The sequence below is a fragment of the Mus caroli genome, unplaced genomic scaffold (genome assembly GCF_978045245.1).
Source record: "Mus caroli unplaced genomic scaffold, Mus_caroli_1 scaffold_2, whole genome shotgun sequence".
NCBI classification, from domain to species: domain Eukaryota; kingdom Metazoa; phylum Chordata; class Mammalia; order Rodentia; family Muridae; genus Mus; species Mus caroli.
Genome location: NW_028227257.1, coordinates 151455110 through 151475833, shown reverse-complemented (window position 1 = coordinate 151475833; position 20724 = coordinate 151455110). Strand labels below are relative to the sequence as shown.

Here is a 20724-nt window from a genome sequence, read left to right as displayed (position 1 = left end):
TGAAAATGGAGCTGCTAGCTCACCTGATGTATTTGACTATGCTAAGAAAAGTTTTAGAGTCAGGAATTTAAGAATAAAATGGGAATAGGGACAGAGAGGCTGAGCAAATAAAAGCCAAACAGAAATCCATAAAAACGGAAAGCTCCACTATCCAGATGGGTTTGACTAGAGAAGGCACAGCCAAAGCACAGGCCGACGGTTTGCCTACAGTGCTTACTGTGGAGTCCTGAAGAAGAGACATACATAGCCCAATGGAAAGTTAGGGTGCATTCAGGCACTTTATTTACAGTATAAGTATAATCACGTAAAACAGAGCCCCTCTGCCAAAGGGTCATGGGAGGAAAAAGGAGATGTTTTCATGAGGGACCTTGTGATCTTGTCTTCTTCAAAAGGTATCACACCAACTAAAAGTTGGTTATTAAGTATGAAGTAGTCTTCCAGCCTCCGACAGAACTCCAGTTCATACTTGTGTACTTCTTCCACAACCAGGTATGTCGATGACGTGATCAGCCGCATTGACAGGATGTTTCCAGAGATGTCCATTCACTTATCGAGACCCAATGGGACTTCAGCAATGCTTCTGGTAAGACCTGCTTGCCTGTTTGTGGGGACGTGTGGAGGAAAAACCTGTCTTCAAATTCAGCTCCCTTTGCAAGCAGAGGAAATGGCGCAGTCAGTAAAGTGCCCCAGGTTGAATCCCTAGGCTCATGTGCACAGCCCAAAGCTGTGTGTGGTAACATGCACTGTAAGCCCAGTGCTGGCCAATGGAGGCAGGAGGGCCCTGAAGCATGCTGGCATGGTGGCCCAGCTGAATGGGTGACAAACCTTGTCTGAAAAAAGAGAAGGTGGGGGGCGACAGCTGGCTTCCACCTCTGGTCCCCACATACCAACCTATATGGTTTATCATTCTGAGGCTCACTGGGAGCATGCCAGCCCACTGCACACACAGAGCTGGCTCTGCTCCCTACATAGGACACCCTGCCAGTTCACTGTCTACCCACACCAACATAACCATTAAATCATAAAATTACTTTTGTTGCTACTTCATAACCGTAGTTTTGCTACTGTTTTAAATTGTAAGGTAAATATCTGTTTTTGATGGGATGGAGACCCACAGGATAGAGCCATTGCTCTAGCATAGACACTACAGTCTGTGTCTATGTGCTTTTGAGCACATTGCAGTCCCAGGTAAGAGTTAGAGAGAGGTACTATAAGCTGCTTGACCTCGAGTCTGACCACATGACAGCCTCCCCAGCAGCATTGGGTAAATTTTATATTTTCTCTAAGAGATTATACTAGGTGATTCTCAGCTGGTCTCCTGGTAAAGAAAACGGACACACTGTGGCCTCGGGACTTTGTGGTCCATGAAAGTCATTTACCACCCTCACATGTTAGAAGAAAGCCTCTGGCTTTTTGCTACCACTGACTTCTGATTCTGTTCTTTCTGTTGGGTTTGCACCAAGCGTTCTGGCCTCACAGTCCACTGATGTTTAAATTGACCAAAGGCAGTTTGCTTGGAGTCCAGTGGCCTAGAGATGTGTTGTGGTGTCCATGAGAAGGTTTCTGGTATCCGTGTGGTGGTCGGCACCTGAGGCGCACCTCTTGGGACACACGTTTCATGGCAGTATGTGCAAGGGGATGGGCTTTGGTGGATATCAGGAAGGCAAGGCTCTGCATGTAGTGTTGCTGCCTTAGATCCCCTGGGAACTCCTACTGCTATGGCATTCTCCTTATGGGTCACCATCACCCAGGTAAGCCGTTCTTCACCCAGCCCCTCCCATCTTGGAAACGCTGATTGTTTATGCATGTTTCTTTTGACTTGTGAGTGGAAAGGATGTGAACTTTCTAAGTTTGCAATATTTCATGTATGTGTGTATTTGATATATAGATGTAGATAGATTTCTGAAGTCCATTTGAGCAGTTTTCTCATCTTGGACTAAAATATAAAAAAAAATGATATAATACAGTATTCCTTTGATAGAAAAATAAAGCAGTTTTCTTTATATAAAAGGTATTCCCTGCTTCCCTCAAGCATGCTCATCATGCATGTAAGGTCCCCTTAGACCTCACAGCAGTGCACAGATCCTGTTGGCAGATTTGACAGGGACCAAAGAGTTAATAAAGATAACAACAAAGCATCCTCAGTGAAATAGGTTTGGTCACATTATTTCCAGGTCATTGAGCTTCCACTTCATGAAGAGGATAAGAATTTGGCATTGAGTGGGATGAGCAGGATTAGAGGCAGGCAGGCAGAACGCTTGAGTTCTACCACCTGACAAAACAGGCAACTTGGGCCTGTCAGCCTCAGCCACCGACTCACAGAGCTTCTGTTCTGATAGGCCGATAAGAGAGGATGGGGCTCCATGCAAGGGGAAGACTCCGTGTTACACAGATCATGCTTAACTAACAAGGGCTGTTCAGGTATATGTGCCTCTGGCTGGCTTGTGTCACCTATCTTCAGTGACACAGAACTGCAGTCAGTGGCACTTGTTTATAGTGGAGGTGGGTGACTCAGTCAGAATCTCATGGCAGGTGAGTGACTGTACTTTGGCCATACTTGCTTTATTTGGCTTCTCCTTGTAAGCAATGGCATTTGCCGTAGTTTGCAATGTTCTAAGACGATGTGCTATCCATACCCCATCTTCTGGATGGAGGTGGGAGGTGACTGTCACCTTGAGGGTGAGGGAGTCAGGACCAGCCCCTGCCGCCTCCTCACTAACTTTGCTAGTCACCCATTCCCTGACACACTTGAAGATATGTAGTTCATCACCACAGGAGACATAGGCAAGAAGAGAAAGACTTCCTGGAGATGGCTCTCAAAAGTTGGGCAGCAAGCGGGATTGGTAAGAAGGGGCAGTTGGGGGACTTGGAATAGGACAGGCCAGCAGTCTCCCTCCCTTGCCAGAGCCTGCACTTCACCCATGCTTTGTAAGTGAAGTGACATTTCATCCCAAATCGAGCAACAGAGTCTGTCCAGTTCACATAAGCAAACAAAGCTGTTTCCTGATGCAGGGTGCTCACATAGTAGAGATCCAGCTGACCTACCCAGTGGAACAAACACCAGGCTCCATGAAGCTCCAGACATGAGATGCAACAGCATCTTTCTGGTACTCTGGGGTTTGTCATCCAGCCTCCCACCCTCATCACCCTGAAAGGAGCTTCCTGGTAGCCTCACCTGAAGTTGCTCCCCTCTCTTTGTTGGGGTGGACAGTCAGGACTTGGATGCCCTACACAGTGTGAGAAGAAGAGAAGAAGTAATTCCCTAAGGGGCTGAGAAAGCAACCCTACACTTGATAAATGAGCTGCAGGGAGGACTGACTGGCTGTGCAGCACTCAGCTGTCCTCCCAGCAGCCCCAGCTGTGTTCATCTGACTAGGACTCCCTCCCCATCCTGTCAGCAAGCCCCCAGGGTACGTCATCTGAGGACAGACAACTCATTCTGATGGCATAAACACATCTTTAGACTACCGGGCACTGTGCTGGTGACTTTTTTTTTTTAATGTAATTGGATAGCTACAATGATCGGTATAACATATATGTAAATTATAAAGCTCACCACTTAGCTGAGAAGCAGGACAGAGCCAGCCTGTGTTGTTCCCCATAGCTTTGCCACCTGAGGTCACCTTCCTGAGGACAACCGTCCTTCTCCCTTGTACACCAGTGTGCTCTGTGTGCATGTGTCCCTAACTGTCATGGAGTTGTGAGCTGTATAAAAATAGTACCATGCTATATGCATTGTTTCTGCCATGTATACTGTTGTCCAGTACAGTCCATCTCATGACTCTTCACATGCTATTTCTGTTACTGAGATATGCTGGGATTCTTTCCAGCTTTGCATTTTATATCACATGCGCATGCATGCATGAATGCATGCACAGAGTCTTAAACCCCAGTTAAAGCCTCATAAGTCTCCAGTTTCTGCTGTGTGAGTAGAGAGAAGGTTCTTGCTTTTACATCTGCATGGGAATCTGCAGAGTCACTGACACAGGCATGGTCTGGGTGAACCCATTTTGGTGTTCTTACTCTCTAGGCAGTCTACAACTGGAGATCCCACAGCCTTAGTTGACAGCCTCTCCACTGTGTAGAAGGCACAGAGGGAACAGGGCAAGTTGACACCCTCTGGTGCTTTGATCTTAAGCAGTTGGGGTCTGTTTGACTCATCCAAAGCCAAAGCAACTCTGTTGGTTTGTAAGCATCAGGGCTTCAAGCCCCTCAGAGGCAGGAACCATCACCATCCACCTAGGACATTTGACCTGGAAGGACACACTAGGACCTTCTTTACCACTAGGGTAGCATAGGCATGCAAGCTGTGATGAGCTAGAGGCAAGTAGGTGCCTAGTAAATACAGAAAGGACAGAATTGTGGTCGGCCTCACTGATATGCTTGGTCTACTGGCAGAGTAGAGCTCTACCACTCTACCTCCACCCTGACTCCTTGAAGGGGACTGAACTGAAACCAGCCAGCCAGTCTCCTTTGGTGTCTTCATAAGCCTTAGGTCATCACCTGTGGCCTGTACACCAAACTGTAGCTACTGTGCCTCTTGTGTGCAGCACGCACGCTTTGCTTGCTGGGAGTGGTCCTGCTGCTGTGTGAGTTGGTAGCTCGTGATATAATGAGGGCTGCTGCTGTTCTCGGAAGGATGATCTCAGTCATCCAGAAATAAACCTAGCTGTGTTGATATTTAGTCTCAGCTAATCTACCACCTAACATCCCATTATTAATTTTCCTCCAACAGTCAAAATATTGTAAGAGCTTAACTGAGTCAGACTGGAACAAGCTGCTGGCTTCTCGCATCGCTTAAAACAGTATCATCTCCAGTTTTTGACTGATCAACTAGGTATAAGAAAATAAGAAAATGGAGCTTGCGCTGTAATGTTTGAAATTACCCTGGTAGTTTGTAATGTTAATTTAGATGTTAATTTGGTTTACCAAAACCTCAAGTTTGTGTACTCATCTCTCCAGAGCTACACCTTAGCCCTCCTGCCTCAATGATACCTCCTTCCTTAAGCTGTTGGACACGCTACTCCATGCCCTGTTCCCCAAGAGCAGGTTAACTCCTGGGAAGATGACAACCCGCCCATAGACACATTGAGAACCACTGCCCTGCACCCAGCAATTGTGCGTCTGCAAGTGAGTCCAAGAGAAGCTTTCCTGGGATCACTTGGGATACAAACACAGGGAACTAATCAGACACCAAGTAGAGTTCCCTGGAAGCCCAGCCTTTTGGCATGTCCCTGCCCTGGTGTCAAAGTGACCGTGAGCTTTGCTGAAGAAGAAGCCCATCCTACCGTTCAGTGAATTCTCTCTACAGCACCAGGCAAGAAGGGCATAGACCTCGGTGCTGGAGTTCCCACGCTGCCAGGTTTGTCAGTGCAGTCTAGAGAGTGGGACCAGAGAGCAGCCACAGTGGCCTTATCTATGTTAGAATGACAGGGTTAAGGAGCAGAAGTCGGTTGGGAATATAGGAAAGAGGAGAGGTGTTGTGGGGGGTGAGCAGTGTGCTAGGAACCAAAACCTTCAGGGAGTGTAGTGAAGCAGGGTCCAAGAGAAGTAAACCAGGGAAAGAGAAAGACTCGTCAGGCTCCGCTAGAGTACAGGAAGACACAAAACCACCCCAAGTCAGGCTTAGCCTCCCAGGCTGCGCTAGGGCTCAGAAGGTTGTGAGATTTTGTGAGTTGGTTTTATCCTAATCTTGGAGTGACACATGCCCCTGCTGATCTAGGTATGACCCTTTCATATTTATTTAACAACATTGAGGGGCTGAAGAGATGGATCAGTGGTCAGTGCTCACTGGTTTTCAAATGGGTAATAGTTCAATGCCTCCCACATTGGGGGGCTCACAACCATCTATAGCTCCAGCTCTAGGGGTTCTAATGCCATCTTCTGGTCTCCACGGGCATCTCCATGCAGGTACACATATACAGACACACATGCATACGTGAATTTTTAGTGTTTTAAATCTTTAGCAACATAGAACCTGCCTCAGCTAACTGCAAGTATAGTATCCACTCTGCGCAGCCCTATGAGCCCCCACCCTCCCACACAGGACACCGCCTCCCCTCCTTTTGCACGTCACTCCTGTGGGGAGGGGCTTTATTTAGATTGCTAAGTATAATTTTTATCTCCATTTTTAATTCAGTATATTTACAAGATATTATGTTGTTTTTAAGAACTAATATCTTACTCATACTAATTTTTCACTAATGTTTTGCCCATTGTTTTGTTCAGTACATTTTATTCAAATTGTTGGGGTACTCATTATTCCGATAGGAAATGTTCTGTTATTTTGTTTACAGATTCTTATAAACAGCTCTGCTCAGAGCATTACTGGCCCTTGGTTTTGGTCCTGATGGCTAAAGGTCACCTCCTCCTCCTGCTGCCTGGTGTTGCCTCTGCCTTGGCCTTGCTCTAGGTCTCACCGTGACCTTGCTTGGCTTAGGGTAGCCCTGGTTCCTTTGGTGATTTGTTTCGTTTTAAATGATTTTCTAAGATTATAATTACATCATTTCTGCTTTCCCTTCCTTCCTCCAAACTCTTCAATATATCCCCCACCCCTTGTTCTCTTTCAAATTCATGACCTCTTTAATTGTGGTTGTGTGTGTGTGTGTGTGTGTGTGAGAGAGAGAGAGAGAGAGAGAGTGTGAGGACAACCTGCTCAGACTTTATAATGTTACTATATGATGTTGTGATGATGGTTCTTGACTTGATTGTTGCCTCCTAAGAGGTATGTGGCGATCCCTAGAGGTTTTTTTAAGGCACTTTGATGTGGGCATCTGAGTGGATGGAGGCTAGAGGTTCTGCTGTGCGCGATCTCCTGCAGTGAGCCAGAGCAGCCCAGCAAACCAAGTCAGTGGTTGAAGCCTGGCTCAGGCACATAGATGCTCACCTTCCAGACAGTTGCACTCATTTATACCCACCAGCTACTCTGGATTCTGGACTTCTCCCAGCCCTCTAAAGGCTTAGGCCTTCATTTTAACTGTCTATCAGACACTCCTGACATCCACCCATGCCATAATTCTGTGCTGCACCAGCAGTGTTTGCCGGAGCGAGCAGAACCTGAGTTCTAGTGCCTTTGTTACTGCACTGATGCTATGGGAGTTCTTTGTCAGTGCTTTTGTCACTAACATCCCATTTTACAAGCCTGGTAAGAAAACATGGGCTTTGTACTTCTTCACGCTTGTGCCTCTGTGTATTTCAGATGTGTAGGAAGTGTGCATGTGTGCACTTGTAGAGACCAGAGGTGACATTAAGTATCTATCTATTATTTCTATACTTTTTTTGAGACGGTCTCACTATGCAACCCTGGCTGGCCTACAACTCACTGTATAGCCCAGGCTGGCCTCAAACTCACAGAAATCTGTCTGTCTCTGCCTTCCAAGTGCTGGGAATAAATATACACATTACCACTACCAACTTGCATCTTCTTTTTTGAAACAAGTTCTCTCAGTGACTATGGAGCTCACCCTTTCAGTAAGACTTCCTGGCCAGGAAGCCCTCAGAGTCCAGTGGTCTCTACCTCCCCTAGATCTAGGGTGGATCTGAACTCAGGTCTTTATGATTGCACAGCAAGCACTTTACACAGTATGCCATATCCCCAATCCTCCTTCTCCACTTTTGACACACACAAAAACTGTTTGTTTGTTTGTTTGTTTGTTATCAAATCTGTCCCTAAAGATGCTTGTTTCCAAAACTCCATTCTTCTAAGGTAGCAATTCCCAAATTGTGATCTGAGGGCAAGAAGCTGGAGAGACCCTTCCCAGGGCGCCAAGAGATCAAATTGCTTTAAGGCATATGGGAGGCCTCCCTCTCCATTCCTCTTTCACTGATTCTCCCATCCACAGTGGAGTTGTTCAAGCTCCCTAATGCTGGGGGGACACTGTATGCTAAGCTCTTGAGCCGGTGAGTCCCCATCCTTAAGGCATGGCTCCATTCTCATTCCTATTGCATTAAGTACCAATAGCTCCGTCCCTTAGATGCAGCAGCTCCTAGAGATCCTCAGCCATTCTCAGTAGAAAGAGGTCCTGAGACCTGAGAGCTACTGCTTTGAGTAGAAATGTCTTGGAGTATTGCAAACACCAGAGCAGTGGAGTGGTGGTGTGCACACTGCTCTGGAGGCTGCAACCAGAGAATCACTTTAGCCCTGGAGTTTGAGATCAGCCTGCAGAACATGGGAAGATCACAAAAATAAAATAAAAATTAAAAAAAAAAGTCTAAGACAATATATCAGATCAATCTCAAAAACAATACTCTAAAATACTTGTTTTAATGCCACTCATGATTAGAAATTTATCCAGCTACTAAAACCCTTGATGCAAAATAAAAACACAAGAATTTGGGACTCCCCCCACCAGATGATTATCTGTTTCTTCAGCCAGTTAATTGTGCAACCAGGGGATGAGCAGAGAAAGGGTGCCCAGGGGACTGAACTGCACTGGGCAAGGGGAGGGCAAACCTTGCCTGAATTCTCTCTTAGACACATACACAGACTTCTGACAGATGTTAGTGCTTTACTAGGCATGGTCAGAGCCTCATCTCTGTTACAGCTTTTAGAAGTGGATGCTAAAATATGTACATCAGAGATGTCACGCTGTATGAGATTTGCTTCAACATGCCTCACTGGCCACCGAAAGGGAAGGAGAGATGGGGAGATAGAATAGGGCAAGCAAAATCACAATCATTTTGCTCTTAAACACTCTCCTCCTTTACTCTTATGCGGTCTATCCGAAATGTTACAGGTGACTATGCACGCCTAAGTTTCTTCATATGCACAGTATAGAAACCACGAACACATGAAGTCACAAAACCATACCGTAACTACAGCTGAAAGCCCACACACAGTGCCCTTTTTTAGTAAGAAGAAACACAAGATTGCAGAGAGCTGCTTGTGCTGTCGCTGTCACCTCTACAGAGTGAAAACTGTCCCCCACTGGAGCATACTATACTACACCTAGAGAAAGTCCTAGAGCATTTTACTGGTTGGAGGAAAGAGGCAGGGCATTGGCGGGGAAGGATGAGACACACTTCACAATGAAGAATATTCTGAATTCTGCACTTGTCCAGTTTTACAGAACTGTGCACATTTCAGTCATGGACAGGTTTTACCCAAATGTTTTTTAATGACCATTGAGTTCTATTTAGCTGTGCTGCTCAAGGGTCTAGGGAGAGTGAGTACTGGCATATGCTATTTCTAGCTGCATTAAAGGCACAAGTTGGAACAGCAGGTCCTGGGCAAATGGGTGGGTGGGTGGGTGGGTGAGAGAAAGCCTACTGGTGTGCGCCTGGAGCATAGGTACAGGGTGTCTACGCTGCAACTTTTTCAACTTTTTTGATGTTTGTAGTTTTCATACTAAAATCTGATGAGATAAACCTCCCCCGGCCTGTAAGAAAACAGATCCCAGATCCCACAGAGCAAAAGACTAGAATTCCACACTCCAGACACTTTAGTTATAAAGTCAGAAGAACTGGACGCTGGTTATACTTAGGAAAATGAGAGCATTATCATGGAAATTCTAAGTCTGAACTCGAGGTACAAATAAAAACATATTCCTGTAAAATCTAATAATAAGCACCAGGGAAGCAGACCGCTGAGAGAATAACAAGAGGTGACCAACGTACAGTTGAAGAAACTATAGGAATGGAGCACAGGCTAGGAGACCATGTGCGAACCATCACACGTGCGTATGTCGGAGTTCTGGGGAGAGCATAATGGGATGGAACCAATGTGTAAAACTAGGTAAACCCAGAAAGTAAAGCCAAGGCCTGAATCTAAGCACTAAAGGGAGCCACTGGGAACTCTGCATAGTTACCTAGGAACCAGCAAGTCTAGTCTAACGCTCAGGAATCATCGTGCTTCCGAGATAAAACAGCACCCCAGGACTTCCAAGCAAGCATTCGAAGAACTTAAACACCCCCCCCCCATATTCTGATTTTATAAGTGTTTGTCATTCCACTGCTCAAAGCTGCAAATAGAGCTGGAGAAGTAGCTCAGCAATTAAGAACGCTCATTGACATTCCTGATATCTGCCCCACCTGTCCATGCACACATACACACTCTCATGGGCAAGTGCACACACACACATATACACCCTCACACACTCAAGAGTGCTCACATATACATTACACATAATGCATGTACTCATGCAGACACACATGCACCTAATCCAAAATAATAAAAATAAATATTTTTTAAAACCATCAAGGAATGACTCATCAGCTAAGAATGTTTGCTGCTCTTATAGAGGTCTTGAGTTAGTTCTTGGAACCTATCTTGAGCAGCTTAAAACCACACCTAACTCCAGTTCCACTTCCAGTGCCCTCTTCTGACCTCCGTAGGCACCAGTATGCTTGTGGTATACATTCATATGTGCAAATAAGAATTTATGCATGTAAAATTAAAAAAATACAAGCAAGGCAGCAATTTTCAAAGAAGAGTCAAGGACACATGCGTCCTTTAAAGTCCTGAGGCCAGAGAGAGGTCATTTGAGCACGCCAGGGTTTTGCCCCTGTGAACCTCCCTGGAGCTTCCCCAGCCAGAAAAAGTGGGCTACGCAGCCCTAGGGCAAGCTGAGCAGGGTACAGGAAGGTAGCCATGACGGTGGGGAGAGAATCCGTAAGCACTGTGTGTGAGGAGTCCAGAAAGGCACAGATGAAGTAAGTGTATTGATTTTTGTGTTTGCAGTCAGTGAGAATCAAGGATATTGTTATATACTGAGAAGCAAGACGCTAAAGTGATGTATAAGAAAATGGGGTCTGAAGGCGTTAGCATATAGAGGTACAAAAATAAGCATGAAAACTATAGACTTAATAAGAAAACAAAGGGCTGGGGTATAGCTTAGTGGTAGAGCATTTGCCTAGTGTGAGTAAGGCCGTGGGTCCCATCACCAGCATCAACAGAATGAAAGTTGGCATAGTGAGTGCATCCTACTTTCAGGATAAGGCAGGGGACTACAAGTTCCAGGTCAGTCTGAGCTGTCTATGATGATGTCTCAAAGCATCCACACACAGGAATAAAGGAGAGAAAAGAAGTAGAAACTGGGAGGGAATACCCAGGAACACTAAACATGTGCTATATCTAACTGGTATCAAATTGAGAACAACTATATTAGTCATATCAATAATACTGACAGGCTTTCAGAGGTGCCACTAAAGCTCATAGGGAAAAGGAAGTATGCATAAAAGAATAGGAACAACTGACAAGGGGAGCAACGTGGGGAGTGTTCTTAAAGCACACCTAGAAGTTTATAGAGGTCAAAATAATGGCCTCGACTTGTGGTGGACAGCCAGACCAGAAGACAAAAACACACCATAGCTAATGTGGAAATGGAGCAGATGGTACAGGTGATCTGTAACCAATGGGGCCACAGCCACAGAAAGGAGAACACTTTCAGAGAGTCAAAAAAAAAAAAAAAAATCCTACCAAACCAAGACAGCTGGTAGGCTGGGGAATGTACGCAACAAGCATCCTAGATGCAGAGATACATCTTTGAAATCCTTTTGCTAATTTTAAAAACAAAGCGGAAAATATTGAAATGGGACTTAACGGGGAAAGCCTTAACATATTGAAGTACACACAGTACCTCGCTAGGTCCATCCTCATCCTCAGAGATGTGGGTTAAAACTGCATTGAGAGCTGTCTCCTCTCTCCAGGTTGGCAGGACTGAGAAAGCCATGCCTACACTCTGCTGGGGAGGCAAAGGAACAGCTTCTTGTCAATGCTGAGAGCAGTGTGGGACACCTAGAAGAAGACCTTCAGTGTTTGCCGTGTCCGTGAAACGGTGTTTGCATTTGCCTTTGACCAGCAAGGCTTGTACAAGGAGGTGACCCTGAAGACTCCTTCCAACAGTATGAAAGTGGGTGTGTGCAGCTGTTGGTTATGGGGTTGTTTATGAGTGCAGTCTTAGGGTAACCTGTGCCCTCCAAGGAGGGCGACTGAGGAGATCAAGAAGCAGCCACATAATGGAGCCACACAGCTTCTGTTCTCATCTTTGAAAGATGGAAGACCTGTGACCTATGCGAAGTGACTTCCAGGGTGGGCCATTATTTAAAGAGAAAAGCAGGCGCTTTATTCAGTACGGGCCCTCTTTGTAAGGAGAAGAGGAAACATCCATCAACACCCATGGAGGATAGCCCTGAAATGAAGTCGTCTGTTTAGGAGGCAGGTGAGAGGAGACTGGGAAGTGCAGGGGACAGAAGCGCGTCAGGCAGCGTAACTCTGGAGCTTCTGACTAGAAGGCAGTTTATCTTCTTTGCTTTTGTTTTTAACCAAAAGGAATATGATTGGAATTAAAGAAAGCTAAGGATATTTCAGTCAAATTATGTGTTCAGTCCTTGAGGGGTGGAGAGGAAAGTAGAGAAGCAACCCGGGAACCTCTGAGCCCAGGGTTGAGTGCTGTGATAGCTGTGAACTAAATAGTGTCCTGTTGGTGGCAGTCGGCTTCACACTGGTCGGGACTGGTATGCCTGCAGCCCTGTGTGTGTGGGATAGAGCACATGCTGAGACAGGAGACTGTCTCTGTGGTGTTGCATGGCAACTGGAAGGATTAGTGTAAACAGAAATGCTGGTGTGTCTGTGCACACAGGTGTGCCCTGACCCTGCCTGCTGAGGTCTAGAGGACTCAAACACAGAGAACACTACTCCGTCCTTGTGTTGTCTCTAATTGCCAGGCTGACTTACTAGCAGGAACCTTTTGAATAAGCAGCTGAGGACAGTACAAGATGGGCCTGGGGCATCTCACTGTGCCAGAATATGGGGGAAATATCCAGAGAATTGTTTTGGGTCGGGGGCATAGATAAGATACCACTTTGAAATCCCAGCACTCGGGAGGTAGAGGCAGGCGGATTTCTGAGTTCGAGGCCAGCCTGGTCTACAGAGTGAGTTCCAGGACAGCCAGGGCTACACAGAAAAACCCTGTCTGGAAAAACAAAAACAAACAAATAAACAAAAAAAAGATATCACTTTGAAGAGGCCCTGACTAAGCATACCCGGGACTTCAGTGTGCCAAAATGATGACATCATGATTATAAGCCACAGAGTCCGGTCCTCCTCTGAATCTGCCTGATAAAATGAAGAGAGTGTTGGGAGGCATCAGTGTGACTTCACAGTAGCTGTGAGGAAAGGGAGCTTAAATGTGGAAGTTGGGCATGGTTTCAGGTGGATGTCGTGGCTCCTTGCTGAAAAGGAACTGAGGACTGAGCAAATCAAACTGGGACCTAAAAAGGGACAAAAGCCCCAGGAAGCTGTGTGCATGCCTGCACTTCTGAAGTCTCTCAGCTAAACTCTGCTCCATGCTTCTGTGGACATTACACACTCATACCATATTCAGCCATTTTGAAGGCCAGTGGCTTTGGGTTTTGTGGGGATGGTGGTGCTCTGTGTAGGTGTTTCCTGGGCATTGCCCTCCCCTCCTCCTCTAAAATTGCTGTTCTGAGCTCAGTGCTCTCGATTGAGTTGTGAGACCTTTACTTCACTGTGGCATGTCGTGTGAGTATGGAGGAGAGGGTGGGACTTTTCAAAGGACGTTTATTCCTCGGGAAAGTTCTGGAGCTGAGTCCTCTCCAGACTTCCTGGTGCCTCCCAGAGTAGCTGCCATTCATTCCCTCAGCCTGCTTTCTGTTCATTTCTTTGCACACTTGTGCTCCTTTTGGGAGACTTTCTCGGGGCTGACAGGTCGTGTGGTGTGAGGTGCATTACTCACACACGGTGGCCCTGTGGAGGATGCAGACGGAGCACTGTTTCTTCGCTGGTGCTGATGGCACAAAGGAAGTATTGTGAGTCTCAGACACCAAACCATTCAGGCAAGGACACAAGTAGCTTTTGTTTCCTCCCTTCTCCAAGTACTTTATGCTTTTTCTTGGTTCCCCCCAAAACTGCTCACTAAGTATCCATTGCATCTCTAGCTTCTTTAATTAGTTATAGGACAGCCCTTCGCAGAAATGTTGTACACCTGTATCCATTTACGGATTAGCGGGAACTGAATACATCCTAAAATCCCCTTGAAATACTGCCTCCAAATTGACAACAGCCTCCTTAGGCAGCCTAGGCTGTCACCTTTGCCACAGAGGTCCACCCCTTTCCCAGCAGTCATGAGCCTCAGTGTTTCCAGTGATGACCTTTAAACCCTTCAGCTCCATCTGTGTGCTCCAGCTGCTGTATCCAAGGACTCCCCAGACTGTAGCAGTGAATTGAACTGTTAGAGAAGGCAATTTTTCAATACCAAGGGAATATTGCTGGATGTTACGGTCCATATCTGCATATCTGATGTGAAAGTGATGTGTGGTAGAAACAGCTGCCATTGGCGTTTTTGAGGCAAGGTGAAGCTGTACGTTCACCATTCCGAAGACTGCCCTCCCGGCCTTAACTGTGTGTTTGTCTTGGACTGTCTAGTTTGATTTATTCTGTAGTAAATGTTGGGCCAGTTTTCAAGCCAGATAACTTATCTTACACTCTGCCCCCAATTTGGCCTTATTTTGTTCCAGTGTGTCCCCTTGTCCTGCAATAAATGTTTATTGATCAGCCATTGAAAGATAACCCCCACCCCCACCCCTGCAGCACTGTCGCAGCCCACAGGCAGGTGCAAAGTGCACTCTGCTGGCTTGGAGCTGCCTGCTGTACCTCAGGCATCTCCTCCGCACACTCCTCATCTCCACTGTGCCCCTGCCTTTTCCTTCATCTCCTGGTCTCCTTTCCTCTAGACACTGCTCGACATCCGTCCTCCACTACAGACACCCTTCTCCTCTGTCCCCCTGGCCCTGGTGTGTACAAGATAAAGCCTCCTTCCAGGTGCCGGTGTGGTTATAATAGCTTGGCCTCAGGTTACCTTTTCAAGCTGGTCTCCTCCCCTTCTCCTTCCTGCCTGGCCTCACCCAGAACTCTCTGCTGTTGCTCATTGCCATCTTGAATGAGACCCTTTTCCTTGTATGAAGCAGGCCAGTGTCTTGACAGACAGTTCAGCATCCTTTGCTCCAACCTGCTAAATGCCAAGAGTTCCCTGCATTTATTGCAACAAGTAGTATCCCTCCTTCTCCACCAGCTTCTTGGAACTCCATACCTGCATGCTTCAGTGCTCTGTGGCCTCCCCTTCCCCCAGCAGAGCCACCGTGCATGATTACCTTCTGCCTGAGCAGCCCCTCCCTCCTCTGTGCTCCTCCAGCCCTTTATCCGCCTGCATTGTGTGCAGAAGAGTCACCTACTGAGCTTCAAGAGTTGTCCTGCTCAAAAACACCATTTAACAGCCCCTGCAATCTGAGGTACCACTGTGCACTGCCTTTATAAAGGTTCTCAAGGGGAAGGGCTGAGATCTGCCTGTGAGCATGTTGTGGCCCATATATGTATGCAGTTAGACTTCCATAGCCTTGCTACTGAATCCAGGGCCTTTACAAAGCAAGGTTCTCCTGGAACTCTTTCCACACCACAAAGAAACAACCTCAACTGTCACTAGTCTTGGTAGAAAGCACCAGTGTGAAGCAGTAGGTAGTATTGGGCCCATGGAGCCCTGTGGTTCAATTCCTGCTTTAGTCTATAATGCACTTCGAGAGGGCCTTGTGCTTCCAGAGCTGGGGCTTCTTTGAAGAGTGTTAGCATGGGAGTCCAGGCTGCTCTTATCTTTACATGATCGGGTTATCTTGACTCAGATTTATACACAGCAGTTGAATCTCATTAACCCAAATTCACACTGTGTAGACCAAGCATGGAAATAAACAGTTGAGACCTTCCGGGCTATATTAAATCTTTAGCCCATTTCGAAGCAATGCATCTTGGCGGTTTACTTTACTCTTAGCACATCTTAACACAGCACCCCAGTCTACACATGTGGCTTTTCCTCCTGTTCATCTTCTCATTGGATCCACAGAATAAGATAGCATTTACTCAGTTTAAATCTGAGTGCCATGTATAGTCCAGCTATTGACTGCTGGATTCAAGGATGAGCATGAGTCTGCAGCAGGATGGGCCTGGGTTAGCGCTATTGGGTGGGACTTTATTTAGAATTAGTAGACTGACTGTTTTCTGAATCAGAGCTGCAGTCGTCAGCCCCCAGCACCACCATAGTGACCCTGGATGGTGGGGACTGTAGCACACACAGGCTCTGGAGAACAGACCACTTGGCCCTTTCTAGGCATGTGCCTGGTATCTACTGTGGGCTATATTCCCATTAGTGCTTCTGTGACATGGAGCTGAGGGCAGCCCTGCCTCTCAGGGCTGGTGCACAACAGAAGACAAGGGCTACAGGATAAAGTTCATTCACTGTTCACTTCAACAGCAGTTCGTGCTGGGCACCATGCCCATGGTTCATAGAATCCTACTTGGGTTTTGGTAATGCTAGAGATGGCTACAGCCCAGCTCTCCAGAGAGCATCTTCAGATAGCCTGGGTGCTGCTTGTTTTGTTTTGAGTGTGTTCTTTAGTTTGTGCAGTGTAAGGACAGAGCCCTGAGCTCACACACTCTAGGCAAGTACTCCCCCAATGACCATAGCCCTAGTCCATAGTGATAATTAAAAGCATTGGCTTCACCCCAGAACTACTGGGGGTGAAAAGGATCTGGAGCCCACTAAGCAACCCACGGCCGTATAGTGAGAGCAGATCCTCAGAGAGCCTCCATAGCAGGTCATCCAGGAAGAGGTAAGCTGAGAGACCAGGGAAGCAGCCAGAATCAGGAGGGAAAGCTGGATCCTGTGATGGTTCAGCCCCTCAACAAGAGATGTCAGTGTCATTTCCTAGTTGGGGAAACTTGGAGTGAAGCGGGTCCTCAGCGGACCAGAGACTGTATCCAGTACAGCCCGAACCTGCAGAGAGAGCCCCCGTCTCCTCTGTCACCCTCTGCCATTATCCCTAAAGAGTTACATGGATTCAAAGACATACCAAAAGCTCCTAAAACATGGAGGTAACTAGGGGGGAAATGTGTTGAAATGAGTTGAATTTTGTAAAGCTTTTTTAAAGAATGATGGTTTTGATAAAATTTAATTTTGGTGGAAATGCTTTTTGAAAATACTTGAGATGTTCCCAGTTCTATTTTCTCCCTGCATACAGGCTTTATTAAATGATTGTTTTGTTGATAAATTTAGTGTTCAGTTGGGACTTACATGTAGATTGTACCTACCCTCAAAGGGAAAGAGGATTTTATAGTTTCCATTCATTCTCATTAAAATCAGAACATTTGCATCTTAGCTTTTACATCTAGTTCCAGGAATTTTAAGCAGTCTGATTGTATGGAAGTGGGTCGTATTAATTGCAAACGGGCCCGACATCTGCTTGCTAACATGGAGGGCTTTTTTTTAGCCCTGTTTTGTTTTTATATACGATCTACCAGGGTGATTAGGCAAGAGCTACGGCTGGTGCTGTTAGAAGACTGGGTTCTCAGAGGCTTAGAACGCACCCATAAAAATGGATTTAAGATCGAGTCTCTGAAAGTTCTTGAACCGGGAGCAATTAGACATCTGAGACTTGATAGGTTTCTATCCACAGTCTGTTAGGAAGCTGTTTTCTGGCCTTGGAGCCTCCCTTAATCAGCTGCTCAGGAGCCAAGGTTATGGATCACTGACCCTGGAGTACGCATGGGGTACACTGCCCAGTTCGACCTACAAGGCATGAACTGGGCTGAATGAGGTCTGGTGGGACCCAGGCAACTTACTTCTTCCCTAATGCTACTGGCGTGGTGATGCCCAAAGTGGGTCTCTCTGCATACTACCCTCAAGAAAGCCAGTAGACACAGATCACACACGGAAGCACTCGCCAACCAAACAACTAAGCCGTTCGCTTGGTTGCAGTTCTTCTCAGGGTGTTTTCTGAACTGGCCCACAAGCACAGACTTCATAAGGAGGAGGTTTGCTGTACCACTTCTAACTAACTAAGCATGTCACTGGGCCAGTCTGACTTACAGCAGAGGCACTACCTGGGCCAGTCTGACTGCAGACCCCTCATTATAGAGTGTGTTCCATGCATTGTTGTCTTGAAGAACTTCTCAAATACTTACTTTAACATTAGAAACTAAAGCAGCTAATGTCTCCTGGATCAGAAAATTATTGAAGAAGGTACTTGGCTCAGAACCCATACTCTCACCTTCCCACTTCTGGACTATTTGGTGGTGGCTGTGGTGGCGGTGGCGGTGGTTATTGTTGTTTAACTTCCAGGTAAAACTGTGTCTTGTGTGTGACAAAGTCAGGGAAATGGGGGAGATGGTGAGTGACTAGCCAAGATTAGGGAAGGACAGAAAAATATGGAAAGGATGACATGTCCTCTGGAGTGGATGACATTTCCCTGTCCTGACCCTGCCACAGGGCCGGTGTCTAGGAGGGTACAGCTCTGGCATTTGCTACCTGAATAAATGGTTAATGCTCTGAGGTCTTTGTTGGATGGTTCTGTCTAATGATGCATCATGTTCCTAGTTAGCTGCCCAGTGTGAATGGACTTTCACTCCTAGAATTAGGAGTTAAACACGAGAGCTTTTCTTTTTCTGAAAATAGCAGGTACCCATCTCATGCATGGCTGTCTGCTGCCCTGCTGCAAAGCAAATAGCTGTAGGAGTTAGTGTTCAGGAGCAGGAAGGGGTTTAAGCCAGCAGCTCCAACCCCTCCCTCTCTGTCTTGGGAAGTCGACAGGTGTTAGGAGTAAGACTGGCTGTCACAGAATTGAGCAAAGCTAGTTGGTGCACCTAGGGCAAGCCTGCCCCAGCCCTGGAGCCTTGACTTCACTAACCTCTGAAGCAGCAAGATCTGGTAGTGGCAGGTGTCTTCTTGCCAAAATCCTCCTTCCAGTGCACCGTGGCTGTGTTCCCCCCATTAGTCCCACTTCCCATAGACTGTGGCTTGTTACCCAAAGGAAGGATCCCTGGCTCACCCTTAATACAGGGAAATCATTTAAAGCACTTAATTTGGGCTGAGTCTTTATTGGTGCACTATTGCAATTAAGTTAGATTAATGAAAGGTAAATTCCAGTCTATACATGAAAAAAAAAATGTCTTGTAAAGATCCTAATTAGAGTGTGTGTTTATTTAGCCTATCGTGCTTTAATTGCATCCGTCTTGCTATTTACAAACAGCCATCATTAAAGAGTAATGAGTATGTGAGGAGCATTAATACTCGCAGCAGATGGGGAGGGGCAGTGGAAGTCTGCTGCTGGATATGATTTTCAAATGAAGGAGAATGCGGAGTGATGCTGGGGGGGGGGGTGGAGCCAGTGTTATGCAAGGCAGCAAGCAGCGTGTCCTTCACTGCAGAGGGCTGGCCTCTTTTAATTTGTTGTGGCAATGTAATCTGTAGAAGGAAACAGACACTTCACACCGTCGTCTTCGACCTTAGCTAGTCATACCATCCATTGCCCACACACACTGGCCCTTCACTGTGGGACATCTGCCCTCCAAGCCACAGAGGTTCCCAGGAGGCTGGAAAAGCCATGCAAGGTGTGGGGCTCTCCTCACAGCACACAGCTCTGGGCCCTTTAGCAGCCTTTCAGAAAATGCAAACATGCAGCAAAGTGAGAAATAAGCTTCTGGTGTTTCTTGGCACCTCTAATATCACGTCCCAGTCTTACATAACTTCAGTTGTTCTTGGAGTTAGATGCAGCTCTGTCTTCCTTAGGTGGGTGCTTAGTCACTCCTGCCTGCTCTCACCTGACGTAAGTGCAGAAAAGCTGAAGTCCCAAATGGAAAAGATGAGAGCAGATGGGAGCGAGCAGCAGAGCCACAATGGTCCGCTACCTCATTTCTCTCATTTTTGGTACGCTTTCTCTTCTGGGGCCACGGTATGACCCAGTGGTGGTCTGGCTTTAACACTCAACACCAAAAGTGAGTAAATACTCCCTATTAATCAGGTTTCAGGACTGGGAATGTGGTTCAGTGACAAAGTACTAATATGTGTGAAGCCCTGGGTCTGATGCTCAGCACTGGCAAACAAACAAAACCTAAGAAGCTGGTTTAAAATCCAGGTGTAGAAGACCCAACTCCAGCTCTTAGAATCCTGACTGCATAGTGTTTATAGGAGTAAACAAGAATCTAAAGTTCAGTGCCTTGGTTTCCCCATATCCAGCTTATTGCACACAGTGCTGGAACTGCCTTCTATATAAATGCTAAGTGCTGCTGTTGAAGCTAGAGTGGAGCTTAGATTTCTCCAGGGAGTCCTTGGTGAGTCCAGGCCCTAGGTTAATTTATTTTAAATCAGGTTATAGGAACTCACAGTTTTCAGTACCTTTTATGTTTATCTTAAAACAAACTCAGCTTAGTTTTAGGCCACCCTAAACAAAAGTAAAGTATTTTTATTCAAACTACCCTGTGTCTTTAAGGGCACAGATCGCTGCGTTATCCAGCCCAGAAGAGCCAGGGTGGGGCTGTGAACATGTGTCTTCTGTAGTTAACTTACAGCTGTTCCCATTTTCAGCTCAGACAACTGTGGGGCATATTTTCCCATTCATATTAATTGGATTTTAAAGTGACCTTGTCCATGTATTGATTTGAATTAAAATTTTCTACATCAAGGTCAAGTTGGCATACATCTTACAGACAAAATATTAAAAAGCCAAGTGCTGCCTAACTGGGTATTGGCAGAAAAACTAGAGATTTAACAAAACCAGGTTACCCCGGGGGCACCATAGCACTATTCTAACACTACTGCAGGTCCACGTGGGGACTGCCATCACCTGTTCCTCACCATCATGGAGTCCACTCCTGCTTTAAGTTAGCAAAGAGCATCTCTGTCACTGTCACTCGGGCTGGGCTTAAGGTGTAAGCCTTCAGTTCCA

At 46.4% G+C, this 20724-nt stretch overlaps 1 protein-coding gene across 3 annotated transcripts in view; it reads left to right on the top strand.

Moving 5' to 3' along the window:
* The window catches only part of Med27 (mediator complex subunit 27), a 214507-nt gene that overhangs the window by 159308 nt on the left and 34475 nt on the right, over positions 1-20724 (top strand). For all 3 annotated transcript variants that reach the window (XM_085835065.1, XM_021149801.2, XM_029473615.2), the window contains exon 4: positions 490-583. In XM_085835065.1, coding sequence (XP_085691191.1) covers positions 490-583 — 94 coding nt within the window. The remainder of the gene's footprint in view (positions 1-489; positions 584-20724) is intronic.